At 43.6% G+C, this 12,843-nt stretch overlaps 1 protein-coding gene across 4 annotated transcripts in view; it reads right to left on the reverse strand.

Annotated features, from left to right (window-relative positions):
* The window catches only part of GRHL2 (grainyhead like transcription factor 2), a 161,966-nt gene that overhangs the window by 24,937 nt on the left and 124,186 nt on the right, over positions 1-12,843 (reverse strand). For all 4 annotated transcript variants that reach the window (XM_059165898.1, XM_059165895.1, XM_059165897.1 and 1 more), the window contains exons 10-12: positions 10,105-10,192; positions 9,520-9,659; positions 5,409-5,440 (exon numbers count right to left, since the gene is read on the reverse strand). In XM_059165898.1, the coding sequence (XP_059021881.1) occupies positions 5,409-5,440; positions 9,520-9,659; positions 10,105-10,192 (260 nt within the window). The remainder of the gene's footprint in view (positions 1-5,408; positions 5,441-9,519; positions 9,660-10,104; positions 10,193-12,843) is intronic.

Here is a 12,843-nt window from a genome sequence, read left to right on the forward strand (position 1 = left end):
TGCTTAACAGTAAAAAATAAAAATGTATCAGTCAAAAAGGGGGCTTCTTAACAACTGCATATGGATCTATTATCATGAAATAAAAATTTTAATTAAAAACAACTGAAAGTGGGAGGCAAATTTGTGGCAGATACCTGTGTAGTTATTTCTATGTTATAAGAATCAGCATCTGTGACTTGGGATAAAATTTCCGAGGACAGTCTTGAAGATAAGGATTTAAAAAGAGCTGTATCTCTACTTTGACCGTAGTGGGAAATAATTCCCCTGATAAATAGTGTGAGATGACACAAAACATTTAATTTTAGTGATGAGAAAGACCCTATGTCAAAGATGAATTGTAAAGAACTCGGGAAAAAAAGTGTTTCATAAAATGTAACAGACATTTCTGAACTACGTTACTCTTTAAATGTAGGTTAATTAAATGAATAAAAGCAAGGATCAGTAAATCATTGATTCTTTCGGCAATATCCATAATGGTTTAACGATTCAAACTGGCCCTAAAGCTTTAATTTATGTTTTCAGCTCTTCCTTGGGAAACTTGGGGGAGTTGTCTTTTATTTTCAACCACCTTGTGAGCCCAGTATACCTTGCTACTATTTCATAGTTTGCTTAGCATCCCTGAGAACCTTATCAAAGCAAAGCACTTGGAACTCTGTGAAAGCGTTCCTTTCAAAGAAGTAGTTGGAATGCTAGAAGATTTTTATTTTGTGCTAATGAACACAGGGCGATGACTTTTTAGATTTAATATTATGTTGATTAAATGCACTCACTGGTTATTGGTTAATAATCTCTAACTTCTCCCAAAGGTACTGAACTTTAGCCAAAGTGTTTGCTTCCATGGTAGATGAGCACCAGAACTGGCTCTTCTCAGCAACACTGTAACCAAGCTCATAGTTTGGTCTGGCAATATCTACAGGACTCTCCCTCCTGCAAGAGGAATGGCAGGGCCCTCTAATGGCATCCTTCAGCATGATGAGTGATGTCATCCTGGGCAGCTGTCTCCCTGAGCTGGTATGGGACCAATCCACAGGGTTGTGGTTGTCCTGTCAAACCTTTTCCTTCTCCTGAACTGTCAGCTTTTGAGGAGATAATACAGTGCAGCCCCAAGGTGGTGTGCCTTTGAGAAAAAGCAAGGGGTTAAGAGAAATTTTTGGAGAGGACTGTGGTCTGAGGATTCCAATCAGCACCATGGTGATGGCAGATTCTTGGAGGGAAACCACTGTCCTCCAGACACACTTGCCAAGGGTCCCTGTGCCCCAAATGCAGTGTGAAATCTACAGAGGTGCTGGACTTGAAGGGACTCCACTGTAAGCTGGAATGGGGGGAAGCCCTCTGTGGGGACAACTGTGGACAAGAGATTAAGGCAAGAAGGGTTTTCCAGGAACTAGAGGTCAGATGGGCATGGGGACCAGGTCCCCTGAAGTAATGGATTAGAACAGCATTTACCACCATCTGTGACATTTGCATAGCAATTTACATATGGCTTCAAAGGGTTTAAAGCCCTTCCTCTTCCCCATAAAAAAACCCAAGGATTCACGGATCCCTGGTTAAGAGCCCATATTCCACAGAAAATTCTTCCTGTCTGGCTTGTTCTTTCCATTCTTCTTCCTCCCCCTCTCTTCCATTTCTCAGTTAAGTATCATTTATTGGGGGCTTGAAAAGGAACCTTAGCCACAATAATAACAGCCATGATTTTTTTTTCCCCTTGAAAGTCTCTCCCACATTCTAGGACATTCGACAGACTACTAGCTAGGTATTAGCATTTGCTATTTTTAGATGAGACTGCACAAAGTCATTATACTAAGTTACAGAGCTTGTAACAGTCTGATTCAGATCACAGCTGGCTGCCTCCAGGGCAGAGGACCTCACACACACTGCTGGGCATCAGGATCACCCGGGGACTCTGGAAAGGTCTCCCTACCTAAGCTGTGCCCCATGCCAATGAAATTGAAATCCCCGGGGGTGCTACCCCTATGTGAGTTATTTTTCAACTCCCACTGATTCCAAACTGCAGCAAGAGGCCTGCTGCTGAGAAGCACTGTCCAGAGCCTCTGCATCTAACTCGGATCCCTGGCCTAGGAAACAAACCTGCGTGGGCTCTACTGAAGCCCAAACTCAGCACCAGACGTCTCCCTCCCCATACTCACTTTATCATCAAGAGAGGCAGGAACAAACAGGTGTTCCCATTTTTGTCCTGTTTGGGCACATGCCTAATGATGGCTCCCCCTCCCATCTCATCTTTGTTTCCTCTACTTTCCCGCTTTAATCACACCCAGCTTTGCTGGCACTGGAGGCTCCGGGCTGTGCTTGTGAACAAGCCTGTGTCTTCGTACCACAGGGGCCTCCAAGCAGCCGGGCGAGGGAGCAGCGGGCCTCACTGTGCTACCTCCTCTGGCTGTGGTTGAGAGAATGCGGCTTCCCAGCTCTTAACAAGATGCTGTCATACTAATGGCTCTTGCTTGGCAGGGAGCACTGAACTCTGCAAGTGCCAGGCTCTGCGAGTGCCAGGGCAGGTGGCACTCCTCGGGGCTCAGAGCACTGGCCCCCTCTGCCAGGTACCCTCACCTGGGCTTGTCACAGTCTGGGTCCTGCACTCCAGAGGGTGAGCCAAGGGTGTGCCTTGGTCAAGACCAGAAAGCGATCACAACGGGGGGCGGGGCCTCTCTCTGGGCCTCCCTTTCAGCCACGGATCAAGAATTAAGACAGCGAGGTGACAGGGCCTGATGACAAGAGCGGGCCACGGGGAGCACCACTAGACCCGGTTCCGATCCTGCCTCTATCACTGCCAGCTGCGTGACTCAGACCACGCTTCTCGGTCCCAAGCTCTGCTGCTCATTATAAAGTGGAGACCATGACAGCATCTTCCCCATGGGAATTTTGGGAGACTTCAACCCAACGATGCATACAAAGCACTTAGGACAGTGCCTAGCCAAGATAGCTAGTGAATGTTAACTATTACTTCAACATATAACAATGGCCATGTACCAACCCTGTACTAGCACTGGGGCTCCAAGGCCACCTACCGTGCTCAACCGAACTCTAACTAGACATATGAGAGACAGAGGCTCAGGTCTCAGGCCTCATGATTATGCAACAGCAGAGGGTAATTCCTACAGAGAGGCCAAGCCAGACGAGTTAGAAATAGGTCATTGGCCACCTAAACATTGCCAGCTTGCTAGGAAGGGCCATGTGGGCTGTGCCAGGGGAGGTGTGCACATGAGGCAGCACTCAGGTCTCAGGCACTTCTCCCAGACGACGCTAACTTCTCTGGTAGAAGGGAAGAGTACGAAAGAGTAAGTAGAGTAGAGCGCTAGATGAGACCTCGAAAGTCACCTCATCCAAAAGCCTCATTTCACAGCTGAGGAAACCGAAGGCCAAAGGTCAAGGATCCAGGCCAAAGCCTCACGTTGGTAAGCCATGGCCCCGGAGGAGTAGAACCCGGGCTTCCTAAGCTCAGAGTCACTATCTTTCCATGACGCCACTGGTCCCTGGTAAAGTAGGTACCAGATGAGAATGGATAGTGCTAATCTTTCTGCTCCTTCCAGCCACTGGGGATCTATTACCTGTGTGCCAAGATAAAAAGAACAATCTAATTAGGTATTTAGAAAATTCAGAACTCTGAATTTAGAGGTCAGGTGCTGGGCAAGGTTCTGCACCTAACCAGCTGGGGAATTCTTCGCGTCCTTTGAGCTTCTCTACCTCACCAGAGGGTGGCACACTTTTTCCTATGTAAAGGGCCAGATTAGTGAATATTTAGGCTTTCCAGCCTAAACAGGTCTGTGTTGCAACTAGTCAGCTCCGATGTTGCAGTAGGAAGGCAGCCGCAGACAAGACATAATGGAATTAACATGGCTATGTTCCAATGAAACTTTAGGGACACTTGAATCTCATTTAATTTTCACTTGTCACACCATATTATTCTTCTTTTGGATTTTTTTTTTTTTTTTTTTTTGGACCATTTAAACATGTTTGCAGATGGGGTGCTTAGATGGCTCAGGTGGTGAAGCATTCAACTCTTGATCTCAGTTCAGGTCTTGATCTCAGTGTCATGAGTTCAAGCCCTGCCCCGGGCACTATGCTAGGCATGAAGCCTACTTAAAAAAGAAAAAGAAAAAAACAACGTTTACGGACTGTTCAAAAACAGGTGATGGGCTGACTTGGCCCTCAGGCTGTAGTTTACCAAACTCTGCTCTAGGAAATGAACTCAGCGATATCTGCTCCACTTATTTCACCGAGAAATGTTTTATAAATAATTATACTAACTGCTTAAGCACAGGGAAGCCCTGGTTTGACTACAGTCTGAATAAAATGATCTGAAGACTTCAGTTACACAGACAGAATGCAAACCAAGATTTTAGTGGTATATATGTAATATAACAGGATATTGAAAAATGAATACAGTTCTAGGTTGCTTTAAGAGGAAAAAGGGTCCAGGTCACAAGAAGAAATTATCCCAGTATAATCTCCAACTTATATGGTTGAGAACAGATATTTATTTCTGAGAGCCAGTTCTAGGGAAACTATCAAAAATTTGGTGGTATCTCCTGGAGTGGGGAGATTGAGATATAAAACTATATTTGAATGAAGAGAAATGGATGGGGCTTCTCTAGAGCAGAACTCAAGTCAGTGGGTGAAGGCAGACATCAGTTCAACAAAAGAACTTTCTGAGAGCTGCCACTGTCCAATGGTGTCAGAGCTGTCTTACATTCAGTGAGAGTGTCCAAGTAGAAGCTGCCGGACTCCCTATCAAAAATGTGGGGTACTGCGTTACACTGCTTAGAAGAGAGGGTCAGCTAAATGACCTCGAAGATTCCCTTTTGTTTCTAAAATTCCAGGAGTATATAAAATGAGCAAATGCACAGAAAGCACTATGTAGAAACTCGATGTGCAAGACACTTGGGAGTCTTAGTGACCCATGTAAACCCTTCCTTACGGACAATCCCAAGGACGGTGACTAGGCTCTCAGCCTCCCTAGCTTCATTCACACTAGCCTCGCCACTAGCCCTGGGCCACCTCCCACAGTGAGGGCTTGAAGAGATTCACGTGGGTGACCTGAGCACTACTGCCTAGGCAGGGCAGGCTGTCTCCCTGGCTCTCACCCCACGCTCACCCTGATCTTGTGTTGGGGCCAGAGATGACAGTAGTTGGATTACTGGTGAAAAGGCAAAATCTAAGCGATAGGTCACTTGGAAAAATAGCTAGTTATTCAGAGGCAGATCATAGAAAGAAGAGAGATAAAGAAAGGTCGGAAGGAGAACAGCATTTCCCTAGCCTTCCTCTGAGACAGCCCCAGGGTCAAGCCTTTCTCATTTTTCAGCTCTAAGCCCATGGTTATCCTGTGCTCCAAGAGCCATTTCTACTGCCACGAACTGACTCTGGACGCAAGGCGAAAGAACTGAGTGTCTTACCCTTCTCGTTCATCATCCGTGTTGTAATACACCTGTGGGAAAAAACAACAGGCTTACTGTAGGTCAGACGCAAGAAATGGAAATATATCACGGGATCCAGACTTTCCTAGGCTCTCACTCTGTTTTAAAGAAGACGATAGGCAAATCTGTGTCATGACGCTGTGTGTGTGTGTGTGTGTGTGTGCGCACACGCGCACGCATGTCCAAAGAAATACAACTTTAACCCCACATTCTCCCTAGGGTTATTTCTTAGATTTTAAGGAAGTCAAATTGGAAATCTGATTATTTCTAGCTCACGTCATTCTGATCAGATTACTTACAGTTTTAAGCCAGCCCTTGCTTTTGATATTAAAGGTCTACTTTAGCAGGATCTACAAATCATTGTTTAGAAAGGCTCTGGAGCAAGGCCTGTGAGTAGCCAATCCCATCGGGTCCAGAGGTGATCTGATGACAGATACTGTGCTCTAGAGAAGGGACAGGAGCAAGAGTCCCAGGGCAGTGCAGCAGTAACCTCAGGCCTCTCTGTTGGTTCCCCGAAAGGGCCTGGGCCTTTCTGGCATCCCATAAACAAAGACATTTAAAGTCGACTGTCCTCAGGCTGGGGAAAGGCCAAGTAGCTCTAGGAGGTGCTCCAGGCCAGACTTCTGAGAACAGATTCCTTTCAGTGGTCAGCCCTGTGGCAGGCAAAATCAGATTTAGAGAAATTATGAAGCATCCTTATTATTTTATGAAACTACAGAACTCCAGAGGGGACCTGGTATGCATGTAGGTCCACGTGACCCAATGATTTATGAATATGACCTTTCTTGAGCTTCATCTACGTGTTTCGGGATCATCTTTGTTCTGGTGAAGGGCGAGACCCAAGTTAGCATCAGACATTTACATTTTAACTTCAGTAGTCTCTGCCGGTGCAGGTGCACTTCTCAAAGGCTCCTGGCAGTGCCTGGGATGCTGTCACTCCCCGACTTCACGGCATAACAGAGCCAGCCACCCGGGACTCCTTGGGCATGAGCCACTCTAGTCATTAGTAAGATTTCCACAGGGAACTTACCCTCTTAAAACTTTTTATGTCTATTGTGGTATTGTGTACTGTGTTCCTTTTTAACAGAAAGCAGCAAAGGTAAGCTGTTTTCTTCTGCCATACCCCAGGCTTCAACATGGCACTGGAGTTTCTGCCTCGGTGATGTTCTAGAAATGGGACTGTCTATTTAGGTGCATATGGAATGGCCCACATAAGTCAGGGAGCCTGGCCCACAGCACTGGCCACAAAACTGGATTTTTTGGGAAAAACATCCTGACGTTGGCCTGCTTTTTGCTAGTTTCTTTAAATGCAGTGTAACGCATCTGCCCTCTCTGTGTGACAGGGTCATGGAGGGCTCTCTGCAAAGTTGACTGGTGACCCTGAAATGAAGCAGCCTTCACTTAAGTGTTTTCCTGCCCTCCTGAATGGCCTCTACCACACTGTCCCTATCCCTGCCCTTGCACTGTCACTTCTCTCATACAGTGGCCACTGTATCTTCCTTGTTGGCTCTAGGGCTTAGTGATATGAATTTAATTTTTAGAGAGTGTTTCTCAAACTTTAGAGTGCATAAAAAATATGGAACCCTCTTCAGAGATTTTGATTCAAAACACTAGGAATGGAACTTGGGAACCTGAATTCTTATCAAGCACGCCTGTGGTTTTGGGGAAGGTGGTTTACAAACTACAACAGGGAAGACTGCTCTTGAGGGTATGAGGGAAGAGCCAAGTCCTCCTTGGGTTCAGGTGCCTTGAGGAAGTCCAATCAGAAGGATGATGCCTCTGTATCTCACAATTTCTCCCAAGCTCCTGTTTTTAAAGGCATTCCAGGGAAAAGCCCCAGGGACCATCTGGGACCTGACCAGCCACAGCTGGATCTTGTTTTGCATGTCAAAATGAGACACCTCCCCACACCCACTTCTGCATCACGGCACTGTCGTCTTCCCTCCTGCCTCTGAACCTGTCTCCCTACTTTCTAGCTCTGCCTCTGGACCCATCTCCCCGCTTTCTAGCTCTTAGAAGAAAAGGCAGATTTTAAGTCCCAACCAGCCACACTGTAGGTGCTCCTGTCCTTGGGCCAACCAAGTAAGTCAATCAACCATGGACTATTCTCGCATTGTTCCAGAGCACAGCTGACTGTGCTCCTTCCTTGCCCAGAGCTTCAGCAGGCTCCCTCACTGACCCCCTTCACTCTGGCTCCACAGCCACAGGAGAAGCCTGAGGGCTCTGCCAGGGTGACCCCAGACTGCAGAACTGAACTTTGCCCATGACCTAGGGGTGCTGAGTGAGCTGCTCTGCAAATGCTAAAACCAAATAAACTGTAAAATAAAATTAAAAAAAAAAAAAAAAGAAAAGAAACAAACAAACAAACAAAAAAACAGAAAAACCTAATAAACTATTCAGGCTACATTTTCCTTCTGATTTGGCCACAGACTAGGAACACAGTTCGGACATGGAGAGGCCAAGTGAGGCCAGAAGACTCACAGATTTGGTCAATTTTCCTCTGAAGATTTATTTACAGCTTTGTATTTTTCAGGGAAACGTTGCCAAGAGAACAGGTCAGGCTGTCAGCTTTGACACAGAGCCGAAGCCAGAATCATGACGGTAAACATTAAGAACAATTTGAATTACCCCTTCTTCTGGAAAGTGCGGATACCCAGCTTCATAAAATCCTATGGGGCTAAGATGGTAAATGAACAAATCACCAAACTCTTGGGAATTAAAAAAATAAATTAAAATGAGGTGCTGGCCCTCATAGCTTGATAAATCTTAACATTCCTCTTTCTCCCTTGTGACCTTGTTCCTATCAAACAAGTAAGACAGGATGAGATTGTTAAATTAGTTTTTAGTGGAATGCACTCTAAGAAAACACTAGTTGGATTTTGTAACCATGTTCTGTCATGAACAGCAACAAAGAACCCTCGCTTGCTGTAACTGCTTTGTTTCATACCAATAATGCAACAACAAGGGGAAGGACAATATATTCTTCAGAAAGAGCAAGTTGAGCCAATAATGATGTCCTCTCCTGACTAAGGTCAATTCCACTGAGTGTCTGAACATTCAGAATGCGAGAAAAACTTGAGTATGTCAATATGCCTCATTTCTCAAAACAAACTTTTCCTTGGAGGATTTTGAGTTTAAAAGAAAGCTAACCCACACAAGATTCACTAAAACCCAACTTATTTATTGAAGGACAAATCAGGCTAATGCTAGGCAAGTACATTTTTTTAACGACTCTAATTTATCACATAAAATAAATAATACTAAAAATATTAAAAATAGAAAAAATCATCCATCACTTAACATCAAATGTTACAATTTTTGTTACATTCAAGTTCAGATATATATCTAGAATCACAGTATAGACACAAAAGGGTATGCTAATTTTTTCTTGCACTAAATGTTATTGTAACTAGTTCCTATATTGCTACATAATTTACATAATTATAATTTTAGTGGACACCTAATATTTCATCAACTTGAGCTACCTTACTGAGTTGATTACTGGGTGTTTATGTTATTTTAATTTTAGCTCTTTGCTTGTAGATATAACCAGAAGACAAGAATTACTTTTAAAAAGGCTTGTCTACAATCTAGTTTTTCTTTTGGTGTGGAGTGATTTATGTATTCAATGGGAACTGTTAATTTACTAGGGGGAAAATTGTTGATACGGTTTTATATAATCAAAAAATTTTCCTCTTGGGCAACTTTCTGAAGCTTTGGGTGCAGTTCAATTTTCCACCATTAGATGGAGCTCTGTTGCACCAGGCTAATTCCACAGGCCCAAAGGACAGCCCGAAACTTCGCAAAACTTCTCTAAGTTTATCAGCCTCCTTACTTTCTTCCGCTTTCACTGCTTTGTCAACACTTCACCACTATCGCTCACTCTCTTCTTCCCCTTACTAAGTGAGTTTCTTCTGCTGAGACATTCCTTTCTATACAAATCCACTTTCTTAGGGAATGACTGGCTTTTCAGGCTACACATGGAGTGCAAAGGTTATTTTCAAGGTCAACACTGCCTGACGTGTTTCAGTCTTAAGGTTCCACTGGCCCGGGGAGGGAGGGCAGGTGTATGTTAGCAGGTAGAGCCTACCTGTCCCGTCCTCTGCAGGTTTGCGAAGTGAACATCGGGTATGAACAGCACCGGCTGTGAGTGCAGGTCGGGCATGGTTTTGAAGTAGGTGATGTCGCTCTTCTTCTGTAAAGGCAGCGCTGCCAGCTTCCCATCAGAGGCTGGACGAGAGAGGGTTGTGTGTGACTTGGAGCTCTCAGCTGTAAGCCCTGGTCCGAGTTCCCTCTTGTTCCCTCTGAAGCTTTCCAAAAGCCACAGATGTGAACACATTTTACAATCGCCCCATCTCCCACTGCCAAACCAACAGAAAGCGCGTGAGCTCTGGGCGAGCACTCTGGTGATAGAGCCTCTCATGCCTAGATTCCTCATCTAGAGGAGGAAGATGTTGGGCTCCGTGATATTACAAAGTCCCTCCCAGCACAAACAATCCGTGATCGTGGGATACCATTTGCTTTTCAGAGACACAAGTCACCCAGTCTTCGTGGCTAGGGAAAAGCTGGCCATCCCTCCCACACCCATCATTTCACCCACCACCCACTTCTTCCCACCTGTCCCCCTGAGGAGACATGGCCTGGGCAGAGCCCACCCCTCCTCAGCAACACTCACAGTTGTTGCACTGGGTTTGGGAGGCCTGGCCTTTCCCCTTCTTCCTGTTCTGCTTCCTCTCTTCGTCTCGGATTTTCCTTTCTGCTCCCTAACAGGGAAAAGCAAACAATGCCAGCTATGTTATCAGAGCATGCAAAAACAGCACCCATAGACAAGTCTGTAGGATAAGAAACAAAGCAGGGGTAAAGGGAGAGCAGGCGGCCCCATTTCTGTGCCCCCAGGGAGGTCAGGCCAAGGTTCTGAAGGCTGAGACAGATCCTTAGTCTGTACTACATTTCGACCTCCGAGGGATCCCACTTCTTCCCTATTTCCCTCTGTTTTGAAATCCTGCCTATATACACAACTTCAGTTTTTAATTCACACAGAAAGACCAGGCCCAGGTTCCTTAGGTGAGGTGAGGTCGATTAAGTAACCTTAGGGATTATAATAAAATGTCACTAAGATAAAGCATTGGCCTGTTAACATCATTCCTAGGCACAGAGAGAGCATTAAAGTTGAATGTTTATTCCCTATAAAATTTTCCCTTTGCTCATTGTCATGGAACTTTTACAAACACCATTATAGTATGAGGGAGGGCCTAAGGAAATACACAATATGTATGATTGCTTCGGACATACAAGTAGGATTTCGGTTTTTGTTTTAACGTGTTCATAAGTGCTTGGAGATGGACTTGTTCAGCCAGGTAGAAAGAAGTTTGGTCTCTTCACCTCTTTTTTGCTCCTCGGTTTCTAGTACTGACCTCTTCACTGGCTTCTCCTGCCAGAGCCCACTCTCTACTTAACCAATCGACCATCACTTTACATCTTTCCTTCTTGGCCTTCAAGGATTCCCTGACTCTTACTATTGTCACTCTAATGTGTCAAATTTGCCAACTCATTTTCCTCTTCTCACCCTCAATACCTATGTCCCAAAGGTTTTCTTTTCCTTTCTTTCTCTCCATTCTTGCTGGAGAAGAGTTCACCCGCACCCATATTTCCATGATGCCCTAGACAGGTGACATCCAGATAGACACCCCAGACTAGACTCCTCCTCTAGATTTCAGATACGCATTGACAGTTCCTGCCCTTTGTGACAGTACATGTAAGGAAGGGAGAAGCACATACTGGCTGGCAACCGCTAACTAAAAGTTGCCCCTAACTCATCCCACAAGACAAAAAGTTAGATTTGAAAATGTAAAAATTAAACCTGTTAGGCAAAAAACAAAAACAAAAACAGAAAAAAACAAACAAACAACAACAAAAAACATTAATAGGCAGACAACAAAATGGTGAAAATATCTGCAAAAAAATATCATATAAAGTACTAAATGCTTGGGGCATCTGGGTAGCTCAGTTGTTAAGCATCTGCCTTCGGCTTGGATCATGATCCCAGGGTCCTGAGATCGAGCCCCACATCGAGCTCCCTGCTCTACAGGAAGCCTGCTTCTCCCTCTCCTCCTCTCCCTGTGCTTATGTTCCCCTCTCTTGCTATCTCTCAATCTCTCTCTGTCAAATAAATAAATAAAATCTTTTTTTAAAACGTACTAAATCCTTAATATAAGTAATGATTCAACTTTAAAAAGACAACTAATGCACCAATTTAAAAAATGGACAAGAGTCATGAAATAGGCACTTCACAGAAAAAGATATACAAAGCTTTGAATTAAAACACTGAGACAAATGTTTTATTAAATTGGCTTAAAAAAAAAAAAGCCAATTCCAAATTCTGGCCGAAGTAAATGCACAGCACAAGAGATTTGGAGATTTGTGGGCAATGAAGGCATCATAAGGAGATAACACTAGAGGTAATTCTTGAAAAATGGGTAATTATAGCTAACATTTACACAGCACTTATTCTGTGCCAGGTGAGTTCTAAGAGCTTTACCTAGATAAGATCTGGACAGATAGAGTAGTTTAACCAGATATCTTAAATATATTTTTATGTCAAAAATCTTCTTACTACCAAAAGGGAGTAATTATTTTATAGGGCTTCACTTTTAAGTTTTGAATTGTCATGGATAATTATAAACCATGGAAATCCAGAGCACAAGGGAGATAAAATACAGAAATATATTCTTTGGAAGTTTTTTCATGATATATTAAGGTTTTGCAGAGTTTTTGTATCTAGATAACATATAATATTTTGGGAAAATAAAGTGTTAAATGTATAGACATTGCCTTGTTGAAATTGGTGTGAGATATAAGCAAAAGTCTCCTATAACTCATTTTTTTGTTGGGTCCATAAGACGTCTTTCTATGTACTAGGAGTTCTGCACAATATACTATTTAATATAAATAAAAACATACAACTTTTTCTATCTATATAAATTATAACTCACGGAAGATAGACCCCAAGATTGGTCAAGCAGTTTTATTTCTAAATTCTTGTTTTATTTTGTACTATTACTTTGAAGAAAAAGCCTGCAATTAATTTGTTTCAAGACTTACATATGTTCAGTGTCAACTTTTAGGCAATAAAGTTACCTGCTTATTATTTTACAGGCATTCTTGGATATGCCAAACCAAATGGATTAACATAAAACCTACAGTAGCTTCCCACACTGCCTACTCTTGGTGCCATGTCTATATAAAATACCATCTGTCCAGAATGCTCAGGTATCAGTATGACAAAACAAGTTTGGATAGTATCCAAACATCTTTAGGAGAACCACAATCCTATTTCTAAAATAAAGCTTTGACTTCGTAATGACCCAGGGAAGCTGAGATATATTTAATTAAGATGGAGAAAGTTTCCTTGAAC

Source organism: Mustela lutreola, chromosome 3 (assembly GCF_030435805.1).
Source record: "Mustela lutreola isolate mMusLut2 chromosome 3, mMusLut2.pri, whole genome shotgun sequence".
Lineage (NCBI taxonomy): Eukaryota > Metazoa > Chordata > Mammalia > Carnivora > Mustelidae > Mustela > Mustela lutreola.